The sequence below is a fragment of the Triturus cristatus genome, chromosome 4_1 (assembly GCF_964204655.1).
Source record: "Triturus cristatus chromosome 4_1, aTriCri1.1, whole genome shotgun sequence".
Lineage (NCBI taxonomy): Eukaryota > Metazoa > Chordata > Amphibia > Caudata > Salamandridae > Triturus > Triturus cristatus.
The window spans coordinates 80,856,515-80,881,874 of record NC_140585.1 but is presented as its reverse complement, the minus strand read 5'-3'; the positions used below and the strand labels follow the sequence as shown (position 1 = coordinate 80,881,874).

At 45.4% G+C, this 25,360-nt stretch overlaps 1 protein-coding gene across 2 annotated transcripts in view; it reads left to right on the top strand.

The window, feature by feature from the left end:
- The window catches only part of CDK2AP2 (cyclin dependent kinase 2 associated protein 2), a 40,663-nt gene extending 19,798 nt beyond the window's left edge, over positions 1-20,865 (top strand). The window contains exons 3-4 of one of the 2 annotated variants that reach the window (XM_085651659.1): positions 7,289-7,421; positions 20,460-20,865. In XM_085651659.1, coding sequence (XP_085507785.1) covers positions 7,289-7,421; positions 20,460-20,527 — 201 coding nt within the window. In that variant the 3' untranslated portion in view covers positions 20,528-20,865. The remainder of the gene's footprint in view (positions 1-7,288; positions 7,422-20,459) is intronic. The other variant, XM_085651658.1, reaches the window with a different exon arrangement.
- The last annotated feature ends 4,495 nt before the right edge of the window (positions 20,866-25,360 follow it).

Sequence of the window (25,360 nt, the reverse complement as noted above, 5' to 3'; positions counted from 1 at the left end):
GCACCACTCTCATTGACGAAGAGAAAATCCCTGCTCACTTGGGGGTGTCTCCATCTCCATCTATACCCCCTCTTAAGTGTTCACCACAAACTGCTAATTCCTCTATTCAAGAGAACTGAGAAATGGATACTCCAGCTCCAACAACATTAATTCTCTGGCAGGTAAAGAGACAGCAGTTTTTCTGTCACGACACCCTGACACGCAACACCCCATGACCTGGACGAAGCACGTGAGATGGAAGAGTATGTTAGGCTCATTGTAGTGAGATTAAGACATGAACCCGTATACTTAGATTTCATCCTTTTGGCCACCAGTGCTGATTCATTTCGGTTTGCCTGAGCAGTGCAAGAGTTACTGGATGATTCTCAACAGCGTATCTATGTCCGCCCATGAGGCCCAGTTTCATCTCCGATCCCTTCAAAATGTGTGTCACAAACTAGCAGCAATACTGGAATGTTGCTTCCTCCAGGGGATCCAGCAAATTATTCCCCCAACCAACTCACTATTTTTCCACTCTAAAGTCTGGATCCCTGGGCTACACGAGATCGTGCAAGAAACGGTGAGGAACTATTCATTGCCAAGTGACTAATTCCCATTAGTCTTCAGGACCGAGAAATAGTCCCACCCTGCCCAGGGGCTAGAGCCAGCATGAACTTTGGTTCATTTCCTGATGGGCATTGCATGCTGGTGGTTATCAATGACCACTCTAAATATCCAGACGTGAAAAGTTTAGACTCCGTCTCCACTGAAGCAATTTTCTTGAAGCTGGAGAAAATAATGTCCACCTATGGTGTCGTCTAAGAACTGACAATGGACCCCATTTTCAGAGCCAGGAGGTGGCTGAGTATCTCTTCACTGTGAGTCCAACATCGGGAAATAACACTCCGATGGATGCAGGCAAAAGGTGAAGTAGAACACTTTATGAAAACATTTACCAAGTCTAACCTTGTAGCTCATGGACCTGGTCGGAACATCAAGTGAGCTACCTATGTTTTTCAGAGAGATTATGGACTAACACCCGATCTTACCACAGGAAGAGGCCTGACTTGCCTATGCCGGGGATGATAGTGCACTGTGCTATTCCAAATCACACATCCTGACCTCTGGATAATGAAAGGACTTAGGCCTGAAGAAAAAGCTGTACAGCAGTTTGAGCTGAAGGCTACCAATATTAGTCCCTGGGGATGTATGTGGTGCTCCTGAGAGACCAGCATCCTGGTGGCAAATATCTTTCCCATCGTACTTCCCTATGGAGGAAGGAAATAGATAGAAGGACTCTGGTGATGGCATAAACGGGGACAGAAATGTGTAATTCTTTCATAGATTCAAGGGAGACATTGTCTCAAATGATGACCAGCTGTTGGAGGCGAATGATATCGGTGGGTGTGAGAGATTTTGCTGATCCCAGTACATCTCCTAAGTATGAAGAAACTGCAACAACATTCCTGGATGCCAGTTAGAGTCCCACTTTTGGCCTGCCCAGCCACTGCTTGACATCCTCCACCAACATTATCTGGGGCTTCCCAAGCTGTTCGATCTAGATATGATCTGAGAAGAAAGCCTAAACCTTCTCTGTGGTGCCAAGACTTTATCCAGTGAATATTATTATATTACATTTTGTTTTGAGGCATCCTGCACAAACCCCATCTCTATTGAGGATTAATGGTTGTGTCCTGTGAGGACATTGTGCTGAATAAGAGTCGGCCTGTGTTCCATTCTCCTTTCATTAGGTCAGGAGGTAGTATTGTACGTTTGCGAATGTGGCTTCTGAACTCTTGTGAAAATGGCACCATGTTGAGGAAAGACTGTTTTGTTCCACCGGTTAGTTTGAAATCTGGTCTATTGAAAGGGGCTTATAGTGGCCATCTTGGTATTTCTTCTACTTCTTAAAAACGATCGTTTTAATTTGGCCAGTGATGGTTAATGATATTCACAGGATGGTTGACGCTTGTCCTGAGTGTCTTGTTTTGGACAAACTTTGCAGATTGCAGGATAGGCCCTTTATGTTGGGTACTTTTCCCAGAGAAACCTTGGGAAAAAGTAGCTCTTGATTTTGAGGCTCTTTCAGCCTTTTACTTGGGGGTAGGAAGTTTTGATAGTTCTAGTGGACTATTCAAAATACATTCACTACTCTTTTGAGGATGCTGCATCTATCCGAAATGCTATACATTTCTTGAAAACAATGTTTTCAATTGAAGGTCCGGCTGAACATATCATCAGACAATGGTACCCATTTTTCCTCACAGGAAATGTGGCATTTTACTCTCACGGGATATTAAACCCATGCAGGTAGCACTTTATCGCCCTTCTGCTATTGGTCTAGTTGAAAGGTCAATCAACTGTTTGTTGGAGGAGGGTATACAAACCAGTATGTCAGCTGGTTTAGGTGTTGACAAATATCTTAAGCAAAAGGTTTGGTCGTATCTTACTAACCTCACTCTACCATCGGGGAGACTGGCATTTATCCCCTTTAAAAGCCTAAATGTAATGTTCCTATTCTTCCTAATTGGCTGGAGCCTGCACATGAGTTTAATCTTGAGGTTGGGAAGTCACTTGATAAGAAAATTCGCAGTCATATTTTTTAGAAACATGAGAAAAATAAACTTTACATGGACAATAGAAGGAAGGCTAAAGAAAAACAAGCATTGGCATAGCCAATAGGTCTCGCTTTTGGTATTTTGTAGGTGGTTAGTTATCTGGTAGATATTCTTATGTGCAGTAATCTAAAGTGTTGCATGTCTAAAGATTTATAAGGTCGTGAAAGTGATATCTATTGCCTTTGGTGGGAGTCAAATTCTATTATTGTTCTGAGGGGTTGAGTCTCTGACATTTTCTTACAGGAGAAGTGAGTGAAATACTGCCAGAAGAGGTGAGCTGGGGTAGATAATCACAAGTGAGGGAACAGAGGAAGAGCTATGATGACAGGTGACTGTGAGAGCTTTTGGAGAGGTCTGAGGGAGAGATATGGGACTGCGAGTGACCGTGAGGTGCAATGGTGTGGAGGGAGAGCAGCAGGGTGGTTGGTGGCTGCGTGAACTGCTGGAGAGTTGTGGGGTGCTAGCATGACAATAGGGTTTTGGGGGGTGAGCCACCTGGGATTTACAGGCAGGTGATAGGGTCCAGGGACGGAAGGGGAGGGTACTGGCCAGCAGTGCAGAGAGCGGAGCGAGTTTATATAGTATGGTGACGGATAGTCCTGTCAATCCATGTAGATTACCAGTTATCAAGCACACCGATTGACAGAGATAGTGTATTATTTACCCGTCTGACCCTCCCTCAAGTTTTTAAGAGTTAGGTGGCCACCTTGTGTGAAAGGGTATGCGCTGCGAATGTCGATTTATTTTACAACCCATTAAAGCTGTTTAAAGTTACCACAAGCATTTCATGCATAGCAAGCTGTATCAATCAGTGCCTATTGAAGCGTGCCACAAATAAAAGCTCCTGTGCTGCGGCGTGTGCCAGATCCTCGCTAATCATTCTCCTAAGTGTATCAAACCATGCCAATTGCATCCCCGTAATCCCACAGATTTATAGTTACATACCTCAAGAAAACGTTGTTTAAATTGTATCCCAATTACGCCGATCCCTGCAATTTCAGTAACGAGAAAAATGTGTTAACAGCGAATTACATTAACGTGCCGTGAGGATGATTTGTGCCCGTCCACTCTGCAGGGCGGGCCCAGCAGGGTTTAATTTCCGGAGTGGAGACTGCTGGTGTGCGCGCGCGGTTGCGAGCAGCAGCATATGTTTCCAATTATCGCGCCCGGGCATGATAATTGGAAACATATGCTGATGCTGCGCGTAACCACAAGCATTAGTCCGTGGGCGGGAACATGGGGGACAAAAAGAGCCTTTGGCCAATTGCGTGCTGTCTTTGTTAAAAAGACACACGCAAAGGCCAATATCCTGGGAGAGAAAAAAGACACGCACGAGCGTGTGCGACGGTGAGGTGAGATTTCTGAAAGCCCTTACAAAAAGTCGAGCAGCGCATGCGCGCTGCGCTAGGCTTGACCTAATGAGTTTAAGGTTTGGACAATGGGTTCTTGTCAAGAAACCCATGAAGATTACAAAGGGGGAATCTCAATTTTCATCACCTACCAAGATTGATAGTTTCTGAGACATCTGTTCTTTTGTGGGGTTAAGGTTGGTGGATTAAAAGTAGTGTTTTACCCATCCCAAATTCGCAAGCGGGAATTATTATGCAAAGACAAAGTGTTGTGAATAACGAGAAGTCAAACTCTGTTGCTGAATCTGGCTTGGAGACTGATGTCAGTCTCTGGACTAGTTTGGATCAATATTCTGGTAACCGCAACCTTGCCACAAACAGTAATATGTGCATAAGAACGGAAGTAAGTACCAGTGGTGTAAATTTGGAGTGATGCTTGTACTTCTCTGCCTATTTCCACTGAGCTAAACGAAGAAGTGGTTAAGTGTCATGATACTCGGCTTGGATGTACAGTCAAATTACCTGCCAAGCTTACTGATTTATAATTTATCTTGAATTCTCACTGTGTATTTTTTGTTATTAAGATCTCTTTGTTTTAGGAAAGGGGATGAGGTTAGTGCTTTATTTCTTTTTATTCATTAGTGTTTTATTTCTTATAGGAAGTTACTTTCTTTTTGTTTTAGGCAGGAGGTTATGTTCCTTTCTCCTTTTATTGGGTCGCGAGGCATTGTATATGTTCTGCATTCTACTGCTCTGTATGTTTGAGTCACATTCCAGAGTGGTGTCCATGGTTCTGAATGGTCAGTGGCTGCTGGTCGTTCAGAGCTACCGTACGTTGACCTGCTTGTGGGCTCATTTCCAGTAATTCACTTCTGGCTTGAAAATACACTGGAGTCTAGTGGGTTTTATTTCTACAGCCTGGTCTCTTGTAGGGGTCTTTCGGGCAAGCCAAACGCTTACACCTGTGTGCCCTTAGGGTGCTTTTTATGGCCTAGCTCTCAGCACGGAGGGCTTGGCGTCTTGGTGGTGCGTTAGTGGCTAGTGTCGGGAGTGTAGGTCTGTATGTGTGCTTTGAACTGGAAGTCGTGTTTGCAGGTTCGTGTCGTCTATGCTCCTGACTCCACCTAGTCTGGGCCCTCGCTTGTCTGCTCTCATAGGAGGAGCCTGGTAAACAGCCTTCACCCCCGTCATCAATACCGCCGGCACCCCTGGGGTAGAAGTGGCTCTTGCCTTCATAGTATTCGAAGCATAACCTAAACTGTCTTGGCCATTCTGCCTCCCCATTCCGCCGATTGCCTCGCAAGCAAGGCCTGCTAGGGGTCCCGCTTTGAGCAGGCATCTATCTCCTGCTGCGGCTCTGGCCTATGTATTTGTTTCACCTCCTTCCCCCCCCCCCCCCCCCCCACCCCACCCCACCCCACCCCCCCAATGCCCTGCACTCCCGTCGGTTGCTGGTCGTGCAGTCTCCTTCCATGCTATTGCCATGACAGCCTAGTGACAAAAGCCACTGTCTCCTGAAACATTCTAGAAAGAGGAACTGCGTAGCAGGTCTTTCTGATCACGTGCTTGCCGGTCTTTAGCTGTTCCGGCTCTGCCTGCTTTTCTTGTTAGCATACCACTCAGTCTGTTATTTTGCTGCTTTGTTTGTTCCTCCCTCTTTCCTGTTGTCTTTTCCTCTCTCATTAGTTCCCGCCTTCCATGCTTTTGGGCTCCCGCTTTCTCTGAAGCTCACCGTCTCTTTAGCCCTTGCTCTCTCTTTTTCTTTCCTCACTGTCTTTGTTTATGCTTGCTATCTTTCCTAGGTACACTTCCTGCTTTCCTGTCTTTCTTGCACTGCCCTTGGTGAAATGGGAACGCCTCTACTCCCTGAAGTCTTTCCTTCTGCATAACAGCTTTGTTTGCCTCCTCTTCCCATAAGCAGTTTTATCTTCCCGTGTTTCTCCTCTTACCAGTTCCTGCCCCTCTGCTCTCCCCTGCTCCCTAGTTGTTCCTGCCCCTCTGCTTCTTCTGATCCCCAGTTGTTCCTGCCCCTCTGCGTCTCCTGCCCCCCAGTTCCTGCCCCTCTGCTTCTCATGCCCCCCAGTTGTTCTTGCCCCTCTGCTTCTCCTGCCCCCCAGCGGTTCCTGCCCCTCTGCTTCCCTCTGCTTCCCCTGCTCCCCAGCAGTATCTGCCCCTCTGCTGCCCAGCGGTTCCTGCCCCTCTGCTTCCCCTGCTCCCCAGTGGTTCTATCCCCTGCTTCCCAGTGGTTCTCCCCCCGCTCCCCAGTGGTTCCTCCCCTTCCCTGCTCCCCAGTGGTTCCTGCCTCTCTGCTCCTCCGCCTCTCCTCTGCTCAGCAGAGGTTACTGCTCCTCTGCTTCACATTTCCCTTCAGTTCCTGTTTTCTCTTATCTCTTCAGTTCTGGCTTTCCCTCTCTCCCCTGCTCCCTGTTAGTTGCTACTTCTCTGCTTTATCTATACCATCCCTGCTTCCAATCACTTTCTGACCCCATGCTTCTCCTTTACAACGATTCCTTCTTACTCTTTTCCCATCATTTGACTCTACCTCTCCTTATCTCCCATCAGTCCCAGCCCCATGCGCTTCTTGCTTACCCTCTTGCCGTTCCCCTGCCTTCAACTATCTCATTCTGTTCCTGCTTCCCTTCTTCAGTAAAATTCCTCCTCCCTGCCCTGCTGACAGCCAGTTGCTGCTGCTCTACTTATTCTGTCCCAGAATTCCTCCTGCTTGACTACCTGTACTGCATGTCTTGTCCTCAACAGTTCCTGCCTGACCCATCTCTCATCACTTCTTAGGGTGCTTGCGTTCCCAGTCATTCTCCTACTTCTCCACTCTACCCTGCTCCCCGTGAGCTAACCGTTGCTGCATACATCTTCATGTGCCTCTGTCACTTCCTGCTGCCACTGTTCCATGCCAGTTCAGTAATGTGTGGTATCACTAACCTGTTAACATGTCCTTGTCTCCCAGGCCATGAAGGCACAAGGTTCTGAGGTCTGCCAGCGTATGTACTCTGCCCTGCTCCCCATGCGCTAACCGTTGCTGCATACATCTTCATGTGCCTCTGTCACTTCCTGCTGCCACTGTTCCATGCCAGTTCAGTAGTGTGTGGTATCACTAACCTGTTAACATGTCCTTGTCTCCCAGGTCATGAAGGCACAAGGTTCTAAGGTCTGCCAGAGTATGTACTCTGCCCTGCTCCCCATCTGCTCACCAGTGCTACACTCACCCTCTTCCTTCTCAGCCCTCCATCACTCCCTGCTCCTACTGTTCCATTGCTCTTGTGGTATTTTGTGATGAATCTAGAACTACGTGGTAAAACTAGCCTGTTGAACATGCTTTCTCTCCAGGCGATGAAGCCACCTGGGTCTCAGGCCTCCCAGAGCACATACTCTGACCTGCTGTCCGTGATCGAGGAAATGGGCAAAGAAATCAGGCCAACATACGCCGGCAGCAAGAGTGCCATGGAGCGACTAAAGAGAGGTGAGGGGCAGCCTGTGCAATCCAACTCACCGCATCCGTCCCCTTTCAGCTTCCTACATGCATTCATTTTGTGAAATTACATGAAAAGAATTGGAGTGTGTACTTGGTACCGAAATCACTGACCTATGCCAGCATCAGATCACATCATTGCTAATAAAGCGCCTAAAATACACGTGGACACCTAGACGCTGTAGCAACGCCGAGCCATTAGTTATCCAAACAGATCAATCTTTAAACCCTCCTAAAATGGAAGAGCTGTTGCAGAGGTCTTCTGTTCTCTCAAGGAGTTCCACAATGTGCTTGTAGTAGGAGTTTTCCTCTGGCTTTCCTCCTAACACTTGGCTAGTACAAGAAGCTGCTGTTAACACATTCTTGGGGTAATAGCGACTAGAACTCCTTGAACGAGATACAGCTGGACCCAAAATGGTAGTTTTTAGACCATGCATGCGGGTTTATGTCCAAAACATGTTATTTGCGGACAAAGATTTGTTTTAATATGTCAGAGAAGCCTCTGAGGTCCTCAGGAAAGATGCTGACACTGCCATGGGCATCATTTTCATTCCTTTAGAACAGGCTTCTCTGATGAGTAGCTCCTTAGCTACCGGCAGCTCTCCAGCTATCAGTTAGTAGCTCTCCTCTGTGGACCCAGTCTACTAAATTAGAAGTGTTTGCTTAGTTAAATTCATATATGCATTACAAAGTTGAAAAGTGTGTTTTTGTGACTAAAGTGTGTACATTTTCAGGTCTCAAAAGCTGATGTTTGGAGAAAAACTGTTGAATTTTCAGTAGAAATTCCAGCCTTTGATTTTGGGTTACAATAAGCATTGTTCTTTCAGCTCAAAGATAACCTTCAGGGTGAATGTGTGCTTTATGAATACACGTTATGTTCTATTTGAATCTGATCTTTTAGTGGTAAATCATGCAGTGTTGCTTAAACTTATTACAAACTTGGTGCCCTATGGTTATGGCTGTTTAAGATTACCCGTGTAGAGGCATTCCAAACTGATAAAGCCGTTTTTTAATAATGCTGCTGTCAACCGTGCCTGAGTCACTGGGGTGGTTACTGCTGATAGTCGTGTAGGATGTGGTCACTAGTACAACTCTGATTATATTCACACTGATTTTCACTGAACATAAATTGCTGAGATTACAGAAAAGGTTGGAGATCTGCTTTAGAAGACGACAAAGATATGCAGTTTTGCCCCATATCTAACACTCATTCCCGCAGGCCGCATTTTCATATATGCAGCTATCCTGGAAGAGAGCAGAGCAAAGTTTTGTCCACCTCACTGGTCAGACCTGTGGATTCCCAGCAGAGAGGAGTGTGGCAAAGCAGCTGTCAATTGATACCCATCTCCTCTCCCAGCCTATCTCGGGTGGGAAAATCTCACCCATATTGCCTCAAAATGGCTGAAATGCTATCAGACTGGAGAGGTATTGTAACTTTAAGCATCAGGCTACATATTGGCATTCCCACTCCCACCATCTTCTCAAGCCTGAACCAATGCAGCCACTGATAAAACATCTTTCTTATGGCTTCCCGAGATGCCCACTATTAAAACCAGCATTTGCAATGCAATAGGTCTCGCATTCACGCAAGTTTGAGCTTTTGGCATTGTAAATGACCATGCCTTTTATGTTTTGGGTTTTAAAACATAAATAAAAGGCATTGTCATTTACAACTCTAGCAAATGTGTGACCCATTGCATTCCAATAAAGGGTCTCTCGACCACTTGTTAGATTGTAAATATCAGAGGAAGAGACTGGCCTGCACCGTCTTCAAAGTAGTGATAAATAGTGCAGTGAAAAACATGTGTGAGTGTTGTAAATTATACGTGAGTTACAGATCCAGTGTAACAACTGAAGTAAAAGGGCCAGTCGCCATGGGAGGGTACAAATGAAGAGATGGCCGTACTAAGGAGGGACTAACAAGCCTATTAACGAGTGGGTGCAGCTTCTCTCCCATACTCTACAACAGCAGTCTGGCAGAGCGAGCAGTGCATGCCCGCTGCCTCTAGGCTCAACCTAAAAACAGTGGTGTGAGATAAGGGAAAGAGCTCACATTGCAGCGTTGGTCTGCTGTGTTACAAGTAGGGAAATGGATAGACTGCAGAGCCTGGCTGTCCAGATCTGTGGCCAGTCTCCATCTAAAAATTTAACTGAATGGTTCTGTTTGTGATCTCTCGAGGGCACGGCTAGGAATACAGCTGAAATGGACAGGGGAACAATTATTTGGACCCAAGTTCTAAAATTGGACACCTGTTCACTCTGAACTTCTAGAGTTATAACTCTTTCACTTTCAGTGTTTGAGAGCACGGTTTTGGCCCAGGTGGGTTTTAATCGGAATATCTTGCCCTGAATAACAAGCTGGCTGTGCATTTATGTCTCCTTGTCTCCCTTTCCTACCTCTCTCTACTATAAACTACTGAGCTGCTCGGAGATTGGATGAAACAGACCTGTTGGCCAATTCTTTGCAAAATGTACTGTTTGATTCACGATGTGCACAGCTAGCTGATATTTGCTGATGCAGAATGGTATTTACAAAAAAAGTGAAAGTCCTGCCCATTGAGCCGATACTTCGAGGCCTGTTTTTTATTTTTAAAAAAGGCAGAAAACTACTCCTGAAAGTTTTCACATTTTGTTGGAGTCACAAGCATCCTAGCACGGCTCTTGGATGTTTACAGCAGTTCTAGATTTCCAGGGACATGCCTACCCATTCAATAATTATGTAAGCTAATTTCCACTACGTAGAAAAAATGCATTAGTATAACAGGAGGAATAGAACATTTGCAGTTAAAAGTTTTTCACATACAAGAACTTTTCCTTGCCTATAAACAGGACAAACCATAAGATTTTAAGGTGCTTCCTACCCCTTTGGACGTACAGGTTTGTAGATGTTCCATGCATTTTGAATGGCCAATACCCCGCTAACAGTGTCCATTTTGTTGCAGCCCAAAACTACCGTAGAGATTTATGCGATAGCCATGTAGCTAGAGAATTTAGCAAAATATATATTGTTGGTGATTTAGGACATACAGGCCATCAGTGCACACCTGCGAGGGTTAAATGTGTGACTACGTGTACTGTTAGCAGCCACAGATAAGGCCTCCTACTCAAATTTCATATTTTAAACACACCATGTTGGGTTAGAAACCTTCATATCCGTAGACCTATATCATTCTAAAAGCAGACCCGCTCAATTCTCCGAGGTGTAGAGCATTTGAGATGTTGGTTTTCCCACGGATATTGGGTCTACAGTTGTCCTAAGAGGGCCATTTATGCCAACGAACATATTCTTGCCTGTAGCTCTTTGGACCAACCCCAGACACAAATGATCTCTTGATAAGATTATGGCACACTTTAGTGGGATAGAGTGCGTCCTGATTTCCTGTAAAAGGTCCGCTTTCAGTAGGATGAACTGCACATTGTATTTGATCATGTGGATGTACAGCACTAAAGCATATTCACACGTTAGCCATGATGTGACGTGTTTTGCTTATTTAACCCGTTTAGACTGCCCCAAAACACCCTCCAGCAGTTCGTATGCAATGCACAATGTGCCCTTTGTCCTCATGAACTCTATCTACCTTTTGCCTCACTACCTGAGGTCATGTTTCCTCTCGCTTCCTGATATTAGGGTAGCCTCCTCTTGCAAAATCCTAAACCGGAAACCAGGATCACTGCCCGAGTCTGAAAGCATAAACAGACTCAGACAGTGATCCTGATTTCCGGTTTAGGATTTTGCAAGAGGAGGCTACCCTAATATCAGGAAGCGAGAGTCTGAAAGCATAAGCTTTCAGGCCTGGAAAAGGATCTTGAATCACTTAACAGAAAACGTTGGACCTTGGGAACTGAAACAATATGACCCTGGTATAAATGGCATTGCATTGTTCAGCAATTACACTGCATTGCTTTGCAGATTGATTTACATGCATGGAGCTTTATACCGAGCAAGTCCCCTTTTAATCAAACTTAGGACCAAGAAGCACAACCTAAACCGTCGATCCTAAAACACTAAAGCATCACTGGAAAACCACAAACCTGGAAACTGTAAGTGCGATTCTGGAAATATCATTTCAAGAAGCCTGACCGGGAATATTCACTTGTATTTCCCAACGCGCAAAATCGATGTTCATTCTCAAAAACGTTTCAGGTCTTCGGAGGTACAGCAAGCCATTTTGAAAGTTTTGGTTTGCATTTCATGTAATAATTTGCGTGCATGGTAACTATGTGACCTTAATGAATAACAAAAAGGCCATAAATCAAAACGACGCGGGATGCCCGTGAAAACCAATCACATACCTCAAACCTGTCCTACACCCCAGCCTTCCTTCCATGTCGTACCTGCCACCAGCCATCCAAAAGTTTCAATGGGGGAAACTATCTAAATGGAAGGCAGTTTAAACATTTTTAATGAGACCAGCGTGGGAATAGATTTCTGTAAGTGGCATTTCCTAACCGAGAAGATTCTGCTTAGGCAGAGGAGCAGCCCTTGTGTTTGCATAAGGCAGCCTGTCTTGCAGCGGGTCGATGAGGGGCGACGCAGTGACTGCTGCGAGGCAATGCCACCTAAGGCTTGGTTGCGGACAGCAGGCACAACTTAACAAGTGGCGAGGGCACAGGGTCTGCCGGGACGCTGTACATGTCAGTCCTATCTCCCCCAAACCCCCCTCAAACGCGGATCTGTGACTCGAGGCTCGCACTCAACCCACCATCCCAGAGAGTGCCTTACCTCACGGATGCCTCCCCGCCCAGGAAGCGAGCGCTGTCGTTAAAAATTGGATTTTTGGTAGGCTATAGCATGTGCCAAAGCCAGGCAGAAACCCCCACTCTAGTAAGGATAAGGGAGTTACACTTCTAAAATAACCCCTGCTCGCCCCCTTGGTAGCTTGGCACGAGCAGTCAGGCTTATCTTAGAGGCAGCGTGTAAAGCATTTGCACATAACCAACAGTAATACAGTGTAAGCACTACAAAAGGACACCACACCAGGTTAGAAAAATATCCAATATTTTTATATACTTAAGACCAGACCAAAAACGATTAAAAAATCCATATTACAATACTTAAAAATCTTCGGTTCTCAAAATATGCTCGAAAAACAGTTCCTTGATGTCGATAGCTCCGTCCGGGGCCATCAACGGCTTCATGAGCAAACCGATCCAAACAGTTCTGGCTGACCGCAGTGTCGCAGGCCAGCTGCGGTGTCGGGAAGACCCGTAAACATTACTTTTTAGAAATACAGGGCATCGGCGACCTCTCGTTAAGCTTCCGAAAGCATGGCGTCCGCAGGCGTTGGTTCTGGAGGTCGGTGCAGGAGTTGTCGGGCCCTCTAAGTCGCACGCGTTGCAGATCGATCTCTGTTGGAGTCAGTAGTGCTGGCGTCTGCAGGGGTCGGGTGCTGCGGTGTGGGGTGCGGTGCCCTCAGGTCACGGTGCGAGCAGCGGCCTGGTGGCGGCCTCAGATGGCATCATCGGTGAGACCAGGGTCGTGGTGCGGGCAGGTCGCAGAGCAAGCAGCGGCGGTGTCGTTGCTGAAGCGCTGTCAGCTGACGAACTGGAGTTGATGGCGCCGGCATCGGTAGGCCAAGGCTGCGGTGCGGGATGAGAGTGGTGTGTTGTGTAACTTTACGAGCTGTGCCCTCGAACGGCGGTGCAAGCTGCGTCGATTTCGGCATGGAGCTCCGTCGTCTGGGATACCACTCTGTAGTCGTGAAGCGGTGCGGAGTTCGGTGAACACATGTGGTGCAAACAGCGGCTCGGTGGCTCCGTCAGCAGGTGTCAACGGTGAGACCAGGGTCGCGTTGCGGCGGTGCCCTCTGCGGAGTCAGCAGCGTTGTCGACTTCGTCTGGTTGCTTTTTCGTCTGTTGCAGCACAAAACACACAGTCCCCAGTTCTGAGGGCAGAAGAGGTTGAAGTCTTTGCTGTTCCTGAGACTTCTTGAACAGGGGGCAAGCTCTACCTCAAGCCCTTGGAGAAACTCACAAAAGTAGATTGCAGAAAGTTCAGTCCAGTCCTTTCACTGCCCAAGACAGAAGCAGGCCAACACAGCAAAGCACACAGCAAAGTGGTAGTTCCTCCTCACAGCTTCTCCAGCTGTTCTTCTTGGCAGTCTTCTTGGTCCAAAAGAGTTCTAAAGTTCAGGGGTCTGGGCCCCAATATTTATATTCAAAATCCTTTGATCTCTTGGGCAGGGAATGTCTGTGCCCAGCCAGAACCAGTTCTCCGTTCTTTGGTGTGACTTCCTGGCAGGAGGTGGAGACGGCATGGTCCGAGGAACACCAGGCCCTTTGAGGTGCAAGGAAATCTCCTCCCCCCTTCCCTAATTACAGCCCATGTCTATTCAGCCCTTTCCTGACCCACCTAGACTATCTGGAGCCACTCCTGCTCCCCAGCCTTCTGTCATCCAAAACCCAGACAGGCAAGCCACATTCCAGCAGAGGCACACGGAATGACTGAGCAAGAAAATACCTACTTTCTAAAAGTGGTATTTTCAAACACAGAATGTAAAAATCATCTTCACTAAAAGATGCATCTTTAGATTCTGAGTTCAGGCATACTAAACTTTATTTTCCTTTCTAATTCCCCGGGCCAGTTATGTTCATAGGATGTTATAAACAAACTCCCCATTCTGTCCTACGGGGAACAGGTAGCCTTGCAATAGCAAAAAACGAAAGTGGCTGTAACTTGCTATCAGGACATGCCACACACACCAGGGCATGTCCTACCTTTCACATACACTGCACCCGGCCCACACGGGTACCTTGGGCCTACCTTAGGGGTGGCTGATATGTAAGAAAAGGGAAGGTGAGGGACTGGCAAGTGTGTGCACTGACCAAGTCGACATGGCAGTTTCAAACTGCGTGCAGACTCCGCAATAGCGGGTCTGAGTTACCTTTTCAGGGCTACTGACGTAGGTGGCACAATCCATGCTGCACGCCCACTAGTAGCATTTGATTCACAGGCCCTGGCACACTCTGGACACTTTACTTGGGACTAACAAGTAAAGTGGACACACCAATCCATGCCACAATTTACCACAGGAGCACTTGCACTTTACCACTGATCAGCAGTGAGAAAAGTGCGCAGAAACACTACACCAGCAAAAACGGAATCAGAAAGAAAAAACTCAAGGGAAACACGCCGAAAGATGCCAAGTCTAACAGCTGTACACAAAAGGGTCCAGGCAAGTGAAGCAGAGACTCCGAACCTGCTGTGGAGCACTGGAGCCCCCTCCTGCGGACTCTGAAATCCTTTTCAGGCTCGGTAACCCCACTTGCAGGAGGTTCGGCGCGGACAGCTCTGCAGCCGTCGTTGGGAGCCGGGCCTGTCTTTTCCCCGCCCCCAATGGCCCCTCCAGCGGTGCTCTCCGTGGCGGCTTTCCCAGTGCCAGCCTTCGCAGACTGCAGTGGTTCGCTGGCTGCTCTGTGGGCGATGCCTGTTGCATTACATAAGGTATGCTCATGTGGCAGACGGCTCTCACTGTTGTTGGAACAGAGCGTACCCTGATGTAATGCAGCAGGGCGCCGGCCACCAAGGAGGGCTGCAGAGAAAGTGTAAATCAACAGTGGCGTCCATTAAAAATAATTGCAATGGTATATGCATTTAAATGCGAGACCTATAGCATTGCAAATAAACCGCTGCATTGTCCCGGCTGCGCTTTGAAAGTGAAAGCGATTATTGCAGCACTCCATGTAAGCGAAGCATGTGCCTAAGTAGGAGAAGCTCAATGAAGGAAAAAAGTACACGCACCGGGCCCGATTCGCAGAACTAACTTAAGACAAAATCCTAAACTTACTACCATTTTGGTATTCACAGAAGGCACTTACTCATTTTGGTATTCACAGAAGTTAGGACTCCTAACTTTAGGACTCCTAAACTGAGAAAAATCCTAATTTTAAGACTTTCGGTATTCACAGAAGGCATTTAGGAGTCCTAAAGTTAGGACTCTTAACTTCTGTGAATACCGAAATGAGTAAGTGCCTTCTGTGAATACCAAAATGAGTAAGTGCCTTCTGTGAATACTAAAATGGTAGTAAGTTAGTTCTGTGAATCAGGCCCACCGTGTAAAAACAAAGTAAAGGGGCCAGTAGCCATGGGAGGATACAAATGTGACTAACAAGCCTATTCAGGAATCATAAGCCAGCACTTACAAAGGACAAAGACACAAGCCAATGAAAAATATATAGGATGGAGAGTGGGCGAGCCTTCTCTCCCGTACTGAACTACCACAGATCATCCCCTGAGCAGTGCTTGCGCGCTGGCTCAGGCTTGATCTAAAATGGGATTGGGGGGGCAGGCATAAGGTCCTGAACAAGGGCTACATAGGCATACTGATAGGTTTTCAAAAAGACTTGGATTGTAAACCCATTAGAGAGCTTATTTCTCTCTATAAGAGTAAGTGTAGTTGAGGAGTACGACATCTTTTATTACTCATTTGAAAGTTGGATTGGCATTTTTGGAGGATCTAGTTAAGGTCCCCCTTAGTTATGGTCAAAGTCGGGCTTGTGGCCCCCTTTTTTTTTTTTTTTTAACCTCCCTTTCCTTGTGATGGGTTTTCTAAGCAATCTCTAGCCCATTTTTGTTTTTAAGTGCAGCCGAGAAGCAGCGCGCGCGCGTGTGCTGCTCGTTCAGCGAGGCGTGCTGTAATAAAGTATGCAGCGGAAGGCTGGAGTCATTGTCCTTTGTAAAACGTGAATTCCGATTCATTATCGGGCTTGTTAGTCCCTCTTGGGTACCGCCTTATCTCCCTTTGTTACCTCTTATAACGACTGGACCTTTTACTTGGCTCGTTCCACAGTCTCCGTTAATTAGTGGATGAGCACTATTTTCTTTAATGGTCTTTTCTTATTCCAGCGCGGTCCGCTTTCACTTAAATGGTCGCACTGCTATATTTAATTTTTTTTTTTTGCAGCGTGGTCCACATCTGTCCAGGCTAGCACAGGCTAGCACAGGCTAGCATTTGCAATGCAACAGTTCTCGCATTTATGTGAGTTTGGGCTATTAGCATTGTGAATGACAATGCCTTTTATTTATGTTTTGGTTTTTGAAACATAAATAAAATGCATGGTCATTTACAATGCCAATAGCTTAAACTTGCGTAAATGCGAGACCTATTGCATTACAAATGCTTGTTTTGTGTAGTTTCTATTCCAGACCCATTAGTGCGCTCTTTGGGTTTTAGTTATTTTTCTGTCTGTTTGGTTCGTCTCCAACCGCTAGAATCTGAATTGTGTTGTGCAGTTGTATTGGGTTGTATCCGTCAAGCACTCAAAATCAGGAGGACTGGGTCCGCTTATCTTGAGGATTGCCATATTTATTCACCTTGTATTGTGGATGGCATTGTGAATGGCTTGAGATTACACTGCAATATTTTTTTATTTTCAAAATGTGTATGTATGATATTTATTCTTTTGTGGCCTTGTGCTGAGTGAAGCTTTGATCGATGCCTTACTATTTCTGCATGAAGCTGTTCAATAGAGAACCCTCACTAAAGAAGCCTGTATATAATGTTCCCGTCTGGCGACATTGCATATATTCTGTTGAACCACCAGCTGGAAGACTTCACGTGTTCTCTTTTGCTTACAGAGCTCCTGTTTGTGCGCCCTGATTAGCTATAAGCAAAGTCATTTCCCCAGAGTTCTGTTCAGAGGCAAGCCCTGGAGGTTTATTTTCCTTCCTTTTGGGTTGGGATCAAAATCGCACATGCGCACAAGTTCTTGCCCTAGTAGCGGCTCTTTACGCTGACAAGCGATCCTCACGCTCTACACAATAAACGAGCACCTTTACACACTTGAACAGTGAAGCTGTCTCTGCACCAAACCAAAGTATCCAGGCCAGCCTGTCTGGCAGTCCGCGAACTAGAAGACGTCCTTTGTGGCCATACAGGTCGACTTTATTGTTGTGTGGCCTCCCTATCAAGATCCAGGTCTGTGCCCCAGCCTCTCTCCCACTCGTAACATGCTGCTCCTTCCCCCTGATTCCAGGGGTCACCGAGACCTACTCACAGCCAACACCTGAGATCTGGCTTGCACTGATCTTTTAATTGCGTATTGAACATGCATCATTTGAAGCTGAAAAAATAAAATGTATCGAAATTTGGTGTCAAAGAAGGTGATGCATTTAGAAATCGTGCCCAACGTTTTGAGTTTGGGAATAGGTGGCATGTGTACCTCCGAGGAATGTGGAATACCCATAAAGCCATGTATCTATCAGAGGGTTTGTGCAAGTAGTACTTCTAATGGTTTGCTTGAATTCAGAGATATCCGCTAATGTTGTTGTATCCTGCTTTGCCGTACACCTTTTTATACACCCAATAGTAAATGTGTGGGTAGGCTTGTCCACTTGGAGAGCAAGAAATGAAAACCACAACCATGACCATTCCATTTTTCAGGATTGTTTAACACCGACTGGCTGCCTCTTTGTGCCTCTGTGTTAGCAGGTACTCCGGGAATCTTATGAACCCTAGACACTTTTGAAAACTAGAAACATGGAAAATCCGGGGATTCATGAATTAAACCACTTTTTCTGACCGTAATGTTCAGCAGATGTCAAACATGGCCAAAGAAAACCTGTGAAAGTTACAATTACCAACAGCAAAAGCCATGTCCTTCTGTATTCTCACGTTTCCCTTCAAGTGAGGGGCCCTTAACTGTGGTGGAGGAACTGGCAAAGACCCCAATAATGTCAAGGCATTGTTTTGACTGTCATTTTATACAGAGATCTCGCTTGAGGATGCCTGCAATTTGTGGCTGAGTGGCTGTCAGGACTGAGTTCTTGACAGGATCTTCAGGTCCAAACAGACCACAAGAGGAAGGTATTAATTTACCTGTAGCCCTTGGTTGGCAGCGTGTACGTTTGTAAATTCCCATGTTCTCCACCTCCGATGGGCATGAAAGAAGCAGACTGGAAACTTGAAAGCATATAGACATGATTTCCTCTGTAAGAAAAAACATAATTTAAAGTGGAGTCCTTGTCCCTTTGTATTGGTGGTTTTATGTGAAGTTTAGAAAAACAGCCTGTAATATTCCAAGCCCAATGCTAGACGGCACCGCTATGAATCTACAACTCTAAAAGCTGCAATTTGGGTGGTATCCATAGTAGCAATTGTATGTGCTACAGTTGTTGGCTTAAATCCAGTTCTGTGGCCCTTTAGTCTCATCTGTCGAATTCAGAGTTTGCCCGTACAACAAACTTTAACATGACCGCATTGTTGAATGATGTAATTTGTGACATCATGGCCGAAGCCACGATCCGCGCATTTGGCGCACTCCTGGATGTGTTGCTCTCCGTCCCTTGTGGATATCAGCTGTTACTATGTTTTGCGCGCAACCACAGGAAACTCCTGAAAATGTGGATCTACAGGCAGTAGTCTCCCCTCTGGATGGTCAGGCGTGTGTCCCGCAGCGCCAGGATATCCGTGGGGTTGCAGTTGCACTTAACACATATTTATAATATTAATAACCACAGTCAGCTAAGGTATGTGGAGATTTTTTGTGTGTGTACCTGTTTGTTTGTAGTAGCAAATGTTATTTTCTATTCTGGGGTATGAACCATAACTTTTTCAGGCAACACTCACACTTACAGATGTAAAAGACTCAAAATGGCAACTGTGATGCAGCTGCTAGTATGGGCTTTTGTATGCAGCCAAGCTGGTGCCTCTTTGAAATGATGTAATTCAGAGATACTGAGATAAGCGTATATGAGACTATATTAGCTTGTGTACATGCAATTTTCCTCAGTTGTTATGTGCTTAATGTTAGTCGATGAAGTAAAAAGCGCTTGTATACCAATATAGGCATCATGAAGCTAATTAATGAGTTTACATGTAAATAGCAGTAAAGTCTCAGCTAAAACACAGCTGAGAAAATACAAAAGCCAAGTTTTTAAATCCTTCGTGGAGGCAATCTGGGAAGAAATAGTCTTTAAATATCATGTACATGCAGTGGTTTTAATCCAGCATAATAAATTACTTACTTACTAGAGAGAATACTGGCAGACAGTACTTGGGCAAGCACTTGGCTTTGAGAATGGAAGAGCCTTTCTCTGCAAGATAAATAAAAACACGATGACGAAGAAGCATTGATTTGGGCTGAGAGGGAAGGATCCCAATCACAAGGACTTACAGATTTCACAGTAGTTGCAGGGGCAGGACAGAACAACTTCACTGCTTCATCTTGTGAACTGTGTGATTGCAAATTTCAGTTTTCTTTCAGAGATACACGGCCTTTGTTGCACACCTGCTATATTTCTCAACCTTGCAGTTTACACTCCTGCAGCGTATGCTGATGTAGGATTTACATTGCAGTGTATGTGCGTCCCCATTAGGGTGTGTGTCATGGATATTACCCATTCCGGTTCCTACCTAGAGTATTCTTCTGACGTCAACCTATTCAAGTCGAGGATCACCCACCTTTGTTGATGTGCACACTCGGATATATATGCAGTGTAGGATCTTGGTTCATGGGTAATGGATCTGAACGGTCGGGATGTTTGATATTGTCAGCAGTGCTCCCATTTCAGAAGAAATGTCAGTAAATGCAGCCTGTGTCCAGCACTCCAAGCACCGTCCAGCAGACGCCTCTGTAGGGGCATCACTTGCCCTGTCTTGTCTGAAGGCTGTTACTTTGGTGAGACCTCAGTCCTGTCCAGCAGGAGTCACTATAGGGGTATCGCACGTCTTCACCGAAGGTTTCTACTTTGGTCAGACTTCAAGTTCTGTCCAGTAGGAGTCGCTGTAAGGACAACCCTTGCCTTCCCTGTAGGCTGTTACTTTGAGACTTCAAGTTCTGTCCAGTAGGAGGCACTTGCCTTCCCTGTAGGCTATTACTTTGGTGAGACTTCAAGTCCTGCTCAGTAGATATTATGTAATAGTAATACTAACTTGTGCCTTAGAAAGAATGTTGTTCTTTAACAGCACTCCCATCCCTGAGCTGCAAGTGTCAATGTCACAGCTGTGTTTCATTTATTTGTGTTTTAGAACCTTCAGATGACTGCTCTTTCTGATTGTTAATATTGATGTCTCTTGTGTCTTCCTATAGGCATCATCCATGCCCGGGCGCTGGTACGTGAGTGTCTGGCTGAGACAGAGCGCAATGCCCGCACGTAGTCCCCCCTCCATTTTGGATGTACTTTTGGGGATTTCCAGTACTCCCCCTGATGAATTTTCCCACAATTGGACACCCTGGAATTGGCAGCTTCTTTGGTTTACTTTCAGAGCCTTCGCCAGAAACCCTTCTTCAGTCTTTACCTTCCCGATTGGAATTTTATTGTGACAAGCCTATTCTCCTCCACCCCATCTTGTATAACAGTTCATGCAGACCCTGCATCCGTCAGCCCTGTGCAGGTTTCCTAGGGCCAGGCAGATGCAATATCCACAGAAGATGCATTCGATCCCTCAGAATTTGTTCTTTTGATAAACTACAATAAAGGTTTTGATTCCAAAAACGGGCATTCTTTTTTTTATTTTTTCCGCCTATTTTTATACCATACGTGTCTGAAGTGTTTGCATTGGTGCAGTTTAGGAAGTATTTCCGGTGCAGTGTGCAGCAGGCTCCATAGTTTGTTACAAACTAATTATTCATTTTGCTGTCCTGATTTTCACCCTTTGTTTCTGGTGTAATAAGACCTCCAGGAGAGCTAGTGAGATATACGATATTGAGGTATTATTGACTAGAGTGGCTTTATAATGTTTGTGGAGAAAAGGCAAGAGTTTTAATCTCCCACAGCCTTGATTTGAGCATAGAAACGCGAGTCTATCAGGGCTAGTGAGTCTGGAGAGGCTCGCAGCCTGGGTGGGTTGCGATCTCCAAGCTGTTTCTGGAACCTTTTTAGGGTTTTGTGCGGTGTGCATGTCGTCTGCCTACAATGTTCGCCTTTTACAGCTGTCATTTATGCCCACAAGATCAGAAGGAGTGCTGTATCAAAAGCCACTGAGTGAATAAGCAACTTTCACCACGCCATATTGGCACGTGTGAAACTCACTATTGAAGAGCCTTTGTAACATCTACCAACTTGTCCCAATCCGAAAGGCCCCAGAAACCTGTATTAAGCAGGAGGCACTGCGGATGCAATAATGCATAGTTGCATCTTAAAGTTTGCTAGATTAAAGTATTGTAATTGCATTTATACAGTGCTTACTACCCCTGACGAGGCGTCAAAGTGCTTTTTCGGCAAGTAGCATGCTACTCCGGAACCCAAGAAGGATTAGTGTTGAGTTAGTATAGTGAAATATGAAAGTAATTTGAGTGGTGGATAGGTTAGTCAGTTATTTGGATTCAGAAGGATAGCGGAGGTGTAGAAGAGGGGAAAAGGTTTGCATTTATATAGCGTTTGTTACCCCTAATAGGGTGTTGAAACACTTTCTTGGTGAGTAGCACGCTGCTCCGGAACCCATAAGGATTAGTGGTGAATTAGTATAGTGAAATATGAAAGCATTTTGAGTGGTGGATATCAATCAGTTATTTGGATTGAGAAGGATAGCGGAGGGAAAAAGGTTTGCATTTATATAGCACTTGTTACCCCTTTTGGGGTGTTGAAGTGCTTTTTTGGCGAGTAGTACGCTACTCCAGAACCAATTAAAGGATTAGTATAGTGAACTATGAAAGTAATTTGAGTGGTGCATGATATGTTAGTCAGTTATTTGGATTGAGAAGGGTAGCAGAGGGATAGAAGAAGGAAAAAGGTTTGCATTTATATATAGCGCTTGTTACCCTGTATATCTCTTCGCGGCGACCAGGAGCTCGCTGGCATATACCAAGGTTTTCCTATTCCCATGCGTAGTTAGAAGTTTGCAATTTGTGCTTTTCAGTGTACAGTTGGAAGTAGTCTTGCTAATGTACGGTGACTTCGAGATACATCAGCAGTTTGGGCCCCCACTGCTTATGCATTGAGCTGTTGGAGCTTCGGTGTAACCGCAGCTTCTTTAAGCCTATGGGAAATACCACCAGTTCAGAGCAGGAATGTAACATTTTCAAGACTATCTTGTAACATGCTAGCAGGATTACGATCTCTTGAAAGGAAAAGACTTCTGTTTGGTTGGCGCGCTAAAGCAGTTGGCAGAAATTGAAACATTCGAATTGAGATGACATTGTTACCTCAAAGGGTCTCCAAAGCAAAGTATTAGTTTCTTAAATACCCACTCAAAAGTAGGCTTTTATCTTGTTGGTTTCTGTAAATGCATTCCTTTTATTTATAATGTGTTATACAGCGCGGACTAGACCCGATGAGGGTATCGGAGCGCTTTACAAAAGTTACATCAAAAGAGAAGTTTCACGCTAGTCACATATAAATGAGTATCTAAGAAGAAATCGTGTATGTTGTTAGTTCTTGTTGAAGGTAATGATTGTGTTAGTCATTCTCGTTTAGAGATCAACACGGCTCTTGGTTGATGAGTAGCTTCTGGTTGGTATCAACTTGCATCAGGGCTGGGATCAGGAGAGAGTTTTCATTCGTCAGAAGTAGTTTGACTTCCTTTTTGAATGAGGTGGTGGAGGGGTTCATTCTGATTGCTTGGGGCAGGGCGTCCCATATACTGGGTGCTAGGCCAGAGAAGCTGCATGTGTAGGTTTTCTTTTTCCTAAATTTTTGTGGTTTCAATAGCAGGGTGTTGGTGCTTCTCAGAGTTCTGCTATTGCCTGGTAATTCGAGTTTATTGACTAGATACTTTGGTGTGTTGAAGTGCAGGGCTTTGAGCATCATGCATGCAATTTGTAGCTGCGCTCTTGCCTCATAAGGGAGCCAATTCAGTTCCTTTAGATCCGGGGTGATGTGGTTGTTCTTTCTGGAGCCAGTGACGAGTCTTGCAGCCACGTTTAGTGAGGCTCTTAAAGGAGCCAGACTGGAGCTCGGCAAGCCACATAAGGTTGTATTCCCATAGCCTATTCTGGGTAGAACTAGTGATTGAACGGCTGTTTTGAGGTCGTTGTATTTGAGGAAGGGTTTTAGTTTTCTGAGAATGCTCATATGAAAGTTGTCTCCTCTGGTGGCTGTGCTGATATGTTCTCTCATGTTGAGATTCTTGTCTAGTATTCTTCCCAGTGATATTGAGGAATTGATAATGTGAGGTTTGCAATTGAGGGCTGTTAGGTGTTTCATCCATTTTACTATGTCACCTTGTCCTTGTGGTGGGGAGATTGGGAGAAAGTCATTTTTGAGCGCAATGAGTTTGAGGTGGTGTTTTGTTAGCCAGATGTGGGTTTTTTGTAAAATTGTCTTGAGTTGTCGGTTGTCATCCGGCGATGGTATTTTTAGGTATGGTTGTGTATCATCCGCGTACATGTGGTAATGGATATTGGAGAGTTTCAGAATTTCGGTTAAGGGTTCCATGAATGGATTGAAGAGGGTAGGAGATAAGACTGAACCTTGAGGGACTCCCAGGGTGACCGGTGTGGTCGAGGATAGCGATTGGTTAATCTTGATTCTTTGAGTTTGGTTGTCTAAGAAGGAGGCGACCACTTAAGGACAGCTCCTGATAAGCCCATTCTGTGTTCAAGTAGGTCAAGGAGACTGATATGTTTGACCGTATTGAAGGCTGATGAAGCCTAGGAGGATTAGGAGGCAGGATTCGTTTTGATCTAGTATTCTGAATGCGTCATCGACGATGTGGGTCGTGGCCGTTTCCGCGCTGTGATTATGCCTGAAGCCTGATTGGAACTGGTCAGTGAGTTGGAATTGGGTTAAAAGGTTGCATAGTTGGGAGTGGACGCACTTCTCCATTAGTTTTGCTAGAGTAGGAATAGTGGATATTGGACGGTAGTTATCAGGAATTGTGTGGCCGGCTAAGTTTTTTTTTTTTTTTTTTTTTTTTTTTTTTTACATCGGGGTTACCTGCCCTCTTATGCAGCCTGGCAAGGGTTCCATGTGATTTTTTTTTTAACATGGGGGTTACCTGCCCTCTTATGCAGCCTGGCAAGGGTTCCATGTGATAGAGATGCATTCACTATCTTTGTCCAGATGGGTGTAAGAACAGTTTTGATCTCTTTGAAGATGTTGGCTGGAAGCGGATCGCAGAAGTGGTTTGACGGTTTAAGTGTTGTCATTAACTTGAAGATGTCATTTTCGTCAAAGATTTTAAGTGTTCCAGGACGCATTGTTTTTGAGGGTAAGATCATGCTGGATAGGTGTTGATGCTGATTGTGGCTCATTGGGGTTAGGTGGGGGCGCCAAAGAGAGTTGTTCATTTGCTGTACGGAGCTCTTTTTCTATCATTTTGGATTTTTCCAAGAAGTGTGCGGCAGAAGTGTTGCAGTTGGGTTGCGGTTTGGGGCCTACAGAGGAGTCGCTGTGATGTTGAGCAGACTGTTTAGTAATTTCGAATAGTTTTCTTTGTCAATTTCTAGCATTGTTTAGTTGAGCTTTGAAGAAGTTTAGCTTTTGAGATTCTGGTGTTTGTTGTAATTACTCCTCCTTGATCTTTGTAGTTTAAGGTGCTCTAGGGATGGTGTGGATCTCCAGGTCCTTTCCGCTAGTCTTAGGTTGCGGCGTTGAATATTTAGGCTTCCATTGTACCAGGGTTTGGAGTCTTTAGAGGATGGCCTTTTTAGTTGAAAGGACGCCACTGTGTCGAGACTGTTAGTCATTGAGTTGTTGTAGTGGGTTGTGAGTTCATGTACATCTGTCAGGTCCACTGGTGGCGATAGAAAATTGTTGGTGAGGCATGTTACTTCATTACAGTTAATGTCACGAGTATTTGTTTTCCATTGTTTGGGTTTCTTAAGTTGGAGTTTGTGTCTTCTTTGGTTCAGTGATGATGAAGGAGATGCTGTGGTGGTCTGTCCAGTCACAAGAGATGATCGAGTTAAGTTTGATGGAGTTTGGCCTGGCAATGATCAGATCCAGTGTTGCACCCAGGATGTGCCTTGGGCTATCGCAGAGTTGGACAAGTAGTAAGGTTTTTAGGCTGTTAACTGTGGGGTCGTTATGATTGTTCCAGTGAAGATTG